At 49.5% G+C, this 9673-nt stretch overlaps 1 protein-coding gene and 1 pseudogene across 2 annotated transcripts in view; one reads left to right on the top strand and one right to left on the bottom strand.

Moving 5' to 3' along the window:
* Positions 1–2533, top strand: part of fam234b (family with sequence similarity 234 member B) — a 7071-nt gene extending 4538 nt beyond the window's left edge. Inside the window, exons 7-13 of one of the 2 annotated variants that reach the window (XM_057345238.1) lie at positions 29–167; positions 530–727; positions 818–896; positions 975–1136; positions 1219–1327; positions 1404–1630; positions 2073–2533. In XM_057345238.1, the coding sequence (XP_057201221.1) occupies positions 29–167; positions 530–727; positions 818–896; positions 975–1136; positions 1219–1327; positions 1404–1630; positions 2073–2075 (917 nt within the window). In that variant the 3' untranslated portion in view covers positions 2076–2533. Of the gene's footprint in view, positions 1–28; positions 168–529; positions 728–817; positions 897–974; positions 1137–1218; positions 1328–1403; positions 1631–2069 lie in introns of both variants that reach the window. The other variant, XM_057345237.1, reaches the window with a different exon arrangement.
* A 544-nt stretch (positions 2534–3077) lies between these two features.
* Positions 3078–9402, bottom strand: LOC130561205 (uncharacterized; annotated as a pseudogene).
* Between the last annotated feature and the right edge of the window lie 271 nt (positions 9403–9673).

The following is a 9673-nucleotide window of genomic DNA, read 5'->3' as shown; positions in this document are numbered from 1 at the left end:
CTGGATGACTGTCATGTTGTGTGTTCAGGCACTGTGGAGGCCGTGTCACTCCGCTACATTTACAGTCAGGCAACAGGCAGGACACCCATCTCCAAAATCACACTGAAGGACCCCAGCTGGGAGCATCTGAGGAACAGCAACACAACATCACTCATTCATATCAACAGGTGACAACACACACAAACAACAGTAACACACATACAGGTTTGTTTCAGTATACTAGTGAGGACATTACATAGACTTCCATTGATTTTATATCAGGCTTATGATATATTCTATCCCCTGACCCTTAACCTAATAACCACACAAACATGTGCACTCTATTACATTTAAAGACAAACACTGTTTGAGCCAATTATGAGCCTTTTTATGTAGTGAGGACCAGTCAAATGTCCTCACAAGTGGCTTCACACGTATTTCACTGTGGTACTGAGATTGACATTTGGCCCTCACAACTATAGCTAAACCAGTACACACACACACACACACACACACATCGTCACTTAGTGTGTGTGTGTGTGTGTGTCAGTGGCTCTGAGCAGGTGGAGTTGTTGGTTCCTCTGGTGGCCGGTCTGTGTCACACAAACAATAATGTGGACAGCGTGCGGCCGCTGAACTCCAGTCGCAGTGATTGGATTCTGGTGTGTGGATTGAACAGCAGACTGTCTGTGGTGAGAGAGAGCGACGGCCGCCCCGAATGGACCCTGCGTCTCACCTCCATACACAGGTACACACATCACAAACCTCATACAGCACACACATCTACACATCTGACCACCACGTGTGTGTGTGTGTGTGTGTGTGTGTGTGTTTGCAGTCGTCCGGCGTCGGGTCACTTTAATGATGACGGTGTTCCTGATCTACTCATTCATCAGTCAGCCAATGGCGTCAGGAAGGTGTGAATCTCATTAGCATCTCATTAACGCGCACACGCTACAAGTTTATGTGCCGCTGACCATCTGTTTGAATGACAGGTGCAAATCATTGACGGTGCTCGTGGGCGGAGCTTATGGGAGGCGGAGTTTGTGTGTCCTCGTCTGGCAGTAGAAGATGTGACCGTTCTGACCACATCTGGCCAATCGGTGTTCCTCTTTTGGGCGGGAGATCCGCTCTCTCATTCGCAGAACGTTACCAAGGCAACCTCACTTCCGTCACATGCGGGTTTGGTGCGTTGGGGAATGGGTTGAGCGTGAACGTGCTTGTGTTTGTGTTCGGCAGGCGGCTGCAGCTGAGCCGGTTTTGCGCAGACTCTTCCTGTTTCATCCCATGTATCCCATGATCCTCCTGGAGCTGAGCAGCACCACAGACACCGTCCTCACGGCCACAGGTAACCCGGCGCTGCACATCACGAGCAGAGTCGCAGTGAGATGTGTGGGACGACTCGCTCTCTCTCTCTCTCACAGTGAGTTACGATCAGCAGCAGAAGGACGCGGCGTACATCAGCGTGTCGTCTCGGCCCACGTCTGGTTTGGGTCCTGGAGCTCAGCTGCTCAAGAGTCTCAGAATGAAGAGAGCCATAGCGGGCGCTCGGATGATGGAGCTGGAGGACACGAGGAGAGACGGCAGCTCCGTTCAACCTGCGACAGCGTTTCACATCAACACATTCTTCAGACGTCTGTCCTTTAAACAGGTCACACAACCATCATCACACGCTGAACTACAAAAAATAATTATGCATACTAAATAAATAACATTACGACATTTACAAAAAAATATGCGTACTTTAGGTGTGTTCTCCGGATTAAGTATACTAATACAGTAATGGCACTGCTAGTATACTTGTAAGTGTAGTATTCAAGTACTTTTTGGGGCTAAATGCTTAGTTCATAAAAGTGTAATTTTCTGCTTGAAATATATCGTTATATTTCCTGTCCGTACAAGTCAAGTATATTTACAGTAAGTGTCAATTTCTCAGGAGTACACAAAAATGAGAATGAAAGTATACTTTTTTTAGTTTAAATGAAGTATACTAGTAGCACACTTGAATAAAGTAAGCATGATTTAGTTTGAAGACATGTTTTTTGTGTTTATGTAATGAGTGTTGTGTGTGTGGTTTGTGTTTCTTTCAGCAGTGAGGTTTTATCTGCACACACCTGAAGTGAATCTCACGCGTCTTCATCTTCCTCTTCTTCCTCGGCTCTGGGTTTTCTCTTAGCTGTTGAATGTTTTATATCAGTTATTTATTTTTTCTGGTTGTTTAACTTCACACAAACAGGCCAGTAGAGAAACACTTGAATATGATGATGATGATGTCATGAAGAATAAGGTGTAAATACTGATGATCATCTCATTTCACTTGATTTGATTGACACACAGCACATTCTTACATGACTGCTGCTTTTCAACTTGCCTGTGTTTTCTTTCGCTTTGGCCACTGAAATGAGTTAGTTGCTTTGTTTTCTAAATAAATTTCACTTTGTGTACAGTATTTATAAAAGACAAACGGACCTGTTGTGTGTTTTGCGTCAGTGACTGAAACATGATGTAAATATTGATGAATGCTGAAATAAACATATTTCATTCTGCTGAATATTAAAACATGTTCCATATTTGTGTCCTTACAAGACAATCAATCATAAATGAGACATTATTGTGTGGATGTTACATAATTATTATACGTACAAATTATGTTAAAAATACGAGAAGAGAAAATACTAGTGAACGTGTTATAAACTAGTAACAAACTGATCGAGCCATCGAAGTTTTCGACAGAGCAGATTTAGAATCAAGTTAAACATGATTCGGCTGTTTTATGAACTGTGTGCCAACTCATATAAACGACTAAATGAGCGTAACATGGAGCGCAAACAAGCCCCAGTTCAGTGCTAGAACATCTCGTGCATTTCCGTGAGCGCTCGGACATTTCCGTGTCTGTTCGAGAGCCGTGTGCGTGTGTGTGTGTGTGTGTGTGTGTCAGCGCAGCGGGGTTCATGGCGGCGGTGTCGGTCCGTCGGTTGTTCTCTGTTGTCGTCGGTCCGGTTCGGCGCAGTCGGCTCGTGTTCAGTCAGCACCGAACCGCTGTGAGCTCGAGCACCGGCGCCATTCTATCCAAACCCAAGAAAGTGCGTGAGTCTCTGACACACACACACACACACACACACACACACACACACACACACACACACACACACACACACACACACACACACACACACACACACACACACACACACACACACACACACACACAGAGTATAACGTGATTATAACAGCACTACAGAAATCAATGTCATTGTTGATTAATATCAGTATAACTGTGTGTTTGCCGTCATATGCAGTAATAATAATTAGTATTAGATAAATATGTAACATTAGTCATCCCTGCGGTGATGTAATTAGTGATTAGTGTAGTGTCGTGTAGTAACGATGACATCTGATGTGACGTTTCACTTTGGAGTCATGTCAAATCAGTCAAACTTCCACTTATAATTGAGATTTGAATCCGTTTGTGAAGAAAGAAACACTGACATTATGAAGACACCATGAAATGTCACGGATGAAGATTTACGGAGTAATTCTCAGTTTTTCAGAAGCTGTCAGCATCAGTTTAAGATCTATATGTAGAATCTGATGATTTTTATCATCATTGTTGCATCACATGATGTTTTAAGATCATTTTTAAAAAGGTCATTTAAAGAAATGTACGCCATGTGCAAACTGAATTGTACTCTTTTTCAGGCAAACCAAATGTGGGTCACTTCACAGACGCCTGAAGTGATGGTGATTGTATTTAAAGAGAAACGTCTGAATAACACATCATGCTGAACTAAGCCTTTATTTATTCATGTAAAACAATACCGTTCAAATCCTGTTTTTGAGATACTGTGAGTTCACGAGTTTACCTGCGCAGATAACAGTGATGTTGATAGGGAAATAATGATAGAGCGTGGTTATAAGGTTATGCGTATTTGGCGTGCTATCCGGGAAGCGGGCTCCGAGCTCGCCAGATCTATCCGAGCCCGAAACACTCTACACCTTGGTCAGGGTGAGTGCGCCGAGCTCGGAACCGGTTGAGCCCAGAGCACACCCCAATAAAGCAAGAGTGGGACAGCCGCCGGAGTACGCATACCCCCCAACGCGATGCTGCGGAGGCGTGGACTGCGTTCGGGTAAGACGAGAGGATGAGGGCTCCTTAGGAGATGAGGTTTGTGATGAGACAAGAATGGGGTAGGGGTTCCTCGGAGGATGGTTGAGACCGATATGCAGTGAGGGTGCCTGCTGGAGTGATGAGAAGTTGGAATCCGTGAGCGGCTGGGAGTAGTGCACGTAGAGGTTGTAAATATGGGGATTTCAGAAACCATAAATGAACATGGCTTCGTGGGTGTCCCTGGGGTTAAGCCTGATACTGGAAGGAGGCGACTGAAGGAGGGAGCCGGCTGTAATAGTGAAGGCTCCTGCTGGGGTGAACGCTGCTGTGATGCTTCCTTCCGTAGAAGTCGTAGGCGGCAGAATGCGAGACGGAAGCACTGGCCTCTGCAGAGGCGATCGCTGCTGCGACGCTGGCTTCGACGCTTTAGATGGAAGCACTGGCCTCTGCGGAGGCGATCGCTGCTGCGACGCTGGCTTCTGCGCTTTCGATGGAAGCACGGGCCTCTGCGGAGGCGATCGCTGCGGCGACACTGGCTTCAGCGCTTTCGATGGAAGCACGGGCCTCTGCGGAGGCGGTCACTACAGTGATGCTGGCTTCTGCGCTTTCGATGGAAGCACGGGCCTCTGCTGAGGCGATCACTGCGGCGACGCTGGCTTCGGCGCTTGAGATGGAAGCACGGGCCTCTGCGGAGGCGATCGCTGCGGCGACGCTGGCTTCTGCGCTTAGATGGAAGCTCGGGCTTCTTGGATGCTTCTTGTCGCGGTGCTTGCTTTCATGCTTGAAATGGAAAAGCTGGCCTCGGCTGAGGCTGTGGCAATGTTGGCTTCTATGCTTGAATGGAAGTGCTATTCTCTGCCCAGGTAGTCGCTGCGGCGATGCTGGTGTCTACGCTTGAGATGGAAGTGCTGACCTCTGCTGAGGCAGTCGCTGCAGCTATGCTGGTTTCTACATTGAGAAGAAGTGCTGGCCTCTGCTGATGTGGCTTTGAAGATGCTGATTGCTATTGTTGCAATGGAAGTGCAGGCCTCTGCCGAGGCGGTCGCTGCTGCGCTGTTGGCTTCTGCTGTAGAGTCTGCTGCGGCAGAGCCCGAGACGTGGGCGCTGGCCCCTGCGGGCGCGTTCTGAAGCGACGGGTCTTGAATTAAATCCCTGGTGATTGCTGAGGCGGTTGCTGTGGTGGTGAGGTCTCCCGCTAGGGAGATGAAGGCCGAAGTGGTGGAGGTTCGAGCCCGTGCAGGTGAAGGATGGATTCTTTAGATGATTCGGGAAATGAGGGTTCGATGGGCTTCCCTGATGATGGAGCGATCTGACCTGATGTAGCTCTTGAAAGATTCCGATGTCCAGCGCCCTAGTGCTTGAATTTGAGACTGCGAGAGGCTTTTTGGGCGGCTGTGGTTGCTGCGCCTATGCGGAAGGAGTGGCCGGAAAAGTGGTCTGCGGGGATGCCGGACAGGAGCAGGACGGCTTTGAGGTGCTTTTGGAACCAGAAGCATGTAACTGGGCGGTTGGATTCGTCGACGAAGAGAGGATCCAATGTGGTTTTGGTTTGGAATTTCCTGAAGTGAAGGTAGGCTAGGAGGGTCTGATAAGGTTGAATTGGTGATTGGAGGTTGAATATGTAGATGAAATGTCCTCTCCTGGTTTGGTCCGTCTTGCTTTGTTTAATTGAGAATGACATCATCTCTGAATCGAGTACTGACAGGTCTGATACCGTTGGATGGATTAGCGGGTTAAAGATGGATGTGGTAGAAATTTCCGAACATCTTAGAAAGCCGAAGAATGCTAGGATAAACATGGTGTCGAGTGTGCGATCGACATGCTTTGAGTGACATCCTTTACGGAGGGTAGAAATGCATCTGGTCAGTATATCCAGGGTTATAGGTTGCCTGGCGTCTGAGCGAGCGGGCTGGGTTCTTTGAATGCCCTTGATGAGCATAGAAGTTTGGGAGCTGGTTATGGCTGCAGATGGAGAGTTGAATATGAGCTTGTGGAAGAACTGGACTCCACTCATGTAACCTTTAATTGAGCTGGCTTGGAGGTTCTTTGAAGAGTTTAGGAAGGAGATGTAGGAGGTGATGGTGAGGACAGAAAAATCGGGAAAGGGAATGTTGAACGCCTGGTGAAAAGACTTGGAAGCTTTTTCATGCAGTGAGATAAGATTGGAGGGTCCTAAGGGAGACGGCTTGGGTGATGGAGTTTAGAGAGGCATCGAGGAGGGTTTTTAGGGGGTGGTTTACCGGAATATCAGCTCCGAATAGGGAGGTACCGGTGTTGGCAAGGGATCTGCTTCGGGCGCCAGCAGCCTGAACTTCTGGAAGGCAAAACGAGAAAGGGCGTCAGCAATCTGATTTTTTTTGATCCAGGAATGTGTTTGGCAGTTAGAATGAACTGGTCACAGGCTGAGATCCAGATGAGGAGTCTGAGGAACGGCTTTAAGGCGGGGGAGTGGCCTTTGTTAATACAATGAACAGTTGCCTCGTTATCACAATGTACGATTATACTGGAAGCCGACCACTCTTTCCCCCATAGGGATGCTGCGACGACCAGTGGATACAGCTCGAAAAGTGCTGAAGATGCTAAAGCCTGCGGAATCTCTAAGAGCTGGGGGGGCCAAGTGGATGCAAACCAACGGCCTTGGTAAAAGCCTCTGAAACCGATGGAAGGGGCGGCGTCTGTGAACAGGTGAATATCGGTGGGGGAGGAGGCCATGTCACTGTAGAAAAATGACAAGCCGTTCCATTGTCTGAGGAATTTTATCCATAAGCTCAGCTCGTCAAGGCAGGGTCTGGATATGGATAAGGTGTCCTCTAGAGCGTGTGCGGAGGACGCGAGAGAAAGGAGGTGTGAAACGAACGGACGGCCTTGCGGGATTATTCTCATCGCAAAATTCAGATGGCCGAGAACAGACAGGAGCTCGCATTTGGAGCAGCGGGGATTAGCTAATAGGGCGGAAGCGATCACGATCGTTCTGTCGATTTTCTCTTTTGGCAGAGAAGCCTGGAATTTAAGCGAGTCTAATTTAATTCCGAGAAATTCGATGGACGTGCTCGGTCCTGAAGTTTTGTCTGAGGCGAGGGGAACACCGAGATTTTCGAAAACCTGCTGGACTTTTGCTAGATGCGCAGCCGGAAGCAAGTCGGGAGATGAGATGATTAAAAAATCGTCTAGTAGGTGGATGAGGTAGGGAATTGCATAATTGTTAGAGAGAATCCAGCAAATTGCCTCTGACAACATGTCGAAAACTTTTGGGCTGCTTCTGCAGCCGAAAGTGAGACGGACAGAAAAGTCAAATTTATTGCGCCATCGGATGCCGAAGAGGTGCCAGAAGTCTGGGTGGATGAGCATGACTTTAAACGCGGATGTGATGTCGACTTTGGCTAGCCAAGTGCCACGACCGGCGTGTTTAATTAAAGTGATGGCTTGATCGATGTTATGATAGTGCAGAGAAAATTCCTCGATCGGAATGAGGCTGTTGATGCTTGGAAAGGCAGAGCCGTGCGGTGATGAGAGATCATGAGGCGCTTTTTGCCCGAGAATTTACGTGTCGCTACGGCAATGGGGCTGATGTGAAACGCTGTAAAAGGGGGAGCGTCGAAGGGGCCGATAATGAATTTAGCGTCGATCTCCTTTTTTATGAGGAGATCGACTGACTCAGGTTCGGCGAGCGCAGACTGGAGGTTGGGGCATATTAAGCTGTGTGATGGAAGACTGATAACGCCGGGGTCGAAGCCGTTCGCGAGACCGGTCAGGAGATAATCAGTGAACTGGGTGTCGGGGTGCGAAGATAACTCGAAAGACAAACAAGAAACGTTCACAGGAGTCGAGAGGTAATTTTTATGTTTTTTATTTGGAGCTTGTGACACTGGGCAAACAATTTGAGCGTGTGCGCCGCTGCATAATGTGCACACATGCAGGAATCGACATCTCTGTCTAAAGCATCTGCCTATGTTAAAGTTCCTGCAAGCCTCGAAATTGCTGGGTTGCCCAGAGGTTTGGTATGCTGGGCGATTTGGCAGGCGCGGTACAGAGGAGGTGGATTTGGGAGGCGAGGCTGAGCGTGGGGGAAGAGAGGGGGTGACTAGGGGGCATTTGATTGTGGTATGCGCTACTGAGCAACATACCGCGCAAGAAATATTGCGGACACCGAGGAAGACCCTGTTATGTAGCTCAGTGTCCAGTGCTCCCCAGTAGGGGCACTGGTTCCACTGAGCTACGCGAATGGCGCATTTGGCTGAGAAAAGTTTGTGATACATATAAAAGTGTGTACCCCCATAGGAGAGAGCGAGCTCTGCCACAATGGCGAGGTAATCGCTCAGCTCGCGTCTCCTATGAGGGAACACAGTGCAGATTACGTCAGTGAAGCGGGAAAAGGAGACAGTGAATTCAGGGAATGACAGAGTGCGGGTGTGGTTGGGTGACTGATTTTTGAAGGTGAGCGATAGATCGCCGTAAGTGATCTGCCGCTCGGTTGACGGGGGTGATAAAGGTGAGAGAAGTAAATAAAGGTCTGTATCCGCACCTGTCAAAATCTGAGCTCTGATGTTCCCCTATACTGGAGGTGGTTCCAAAGCCGGTGCATTTATTGGCACGGGCATCGCTGTTGCCGTGGCCAATGAGAAGTGCGATCTGGACTGTGGAAGAGAGAGAAGGGAGGGGATGGCGGCCACTTGAGCGGCTAGCGGAGGCATGCTCGCGCTAGCGGCGGCTTCTAAGGTGTCCGTGTGATGGCTGAGACCCGGCGCCTGCATCACCAGCAGAGGCAGCCTCACGCTAGTTGTCGACAGAGGCGCCGCGGGCCAAGAGCCTGGGGCGGGGAATGGGTAATAATGCACCGGAGCTCCGGGTGCTAGTGAGCTTAAGTCGCCTGGGCGGCTAGCCTTGACGACTGGAGTGTTGGCTAGATCCTTCAGCTGGCCTACTGCTAGAGGGACGAGTTGCTGTAAACTCTCGACTGGGGGGTCCCTAGCGTCCGGGAAATCCGTGGCGTTACCCGAGCTCGCGGATGGCCTGCTGTTCCGACTTGCCAACGGGTGGCCGCAACGAGCCGCGGAGGTGGATTGCCCGGGCCGGGAATAAGGAGAACCACGAGCCGTGCCCGGCTTGTCAGTGGTTTTTTGCGGAACGGACTTTGGAAAGGTGGCATCTGCCTGGGAGGAGGCGAGGAGGCCGTAAAGCTCCGCCTTGGTCATCCGCCTGTTGAAATGGATGTCCGCGTTGGATAGCGTCGTAGGCTCTGGACGGTCCATTTCTGGAAGGCGGGGATCGTGTTGCGTGTTGAGGTGTAAGAAGAAGCCGGAGAAGGGGTTGGACATCTTTCTGGGCCTGGTGTGCAAACTCTGGCTTTTGCTTTGCGAGGTGCGGAGTGGCGGAGCTGGCGGCCACGTGATGAAGCCGGGGAATCGCTTCCTGAATCCGAACCTGAGCTGGAATGGTGGGAAGCGCTCGGCGGCGCTGAAGAGATGCGGTTAGCAGACAAATCTTCGTTGGCGGGGGTCTCGGACATAGCTTCGAACTAATGTAGATGCTTAATCTTAAGAGATAGAGCAGGTAAGATGGTTTCCCTATTTATAAGCGAGCTCGCTA

This window comes from Triplophysa rosa, linkage group LG11 (assembly GCF_024868665.1).
Source record: "Triplophysa rosa linkage group LG11, Trosa_1v2, whole genome shotgun sequence".
Taxonomy (NCBI): domain Eukaryota; kingdom Metazoa; phylum Chordata; class Actinopteri; order Cypriniformes; family Nemacheilidae; genus Triplophysa; species Triplophysa rosa.
Note: the sequence above shows the minus strand (reverse complement) of the source record. Positions and strands in the feature narration are given on the sequence as shown.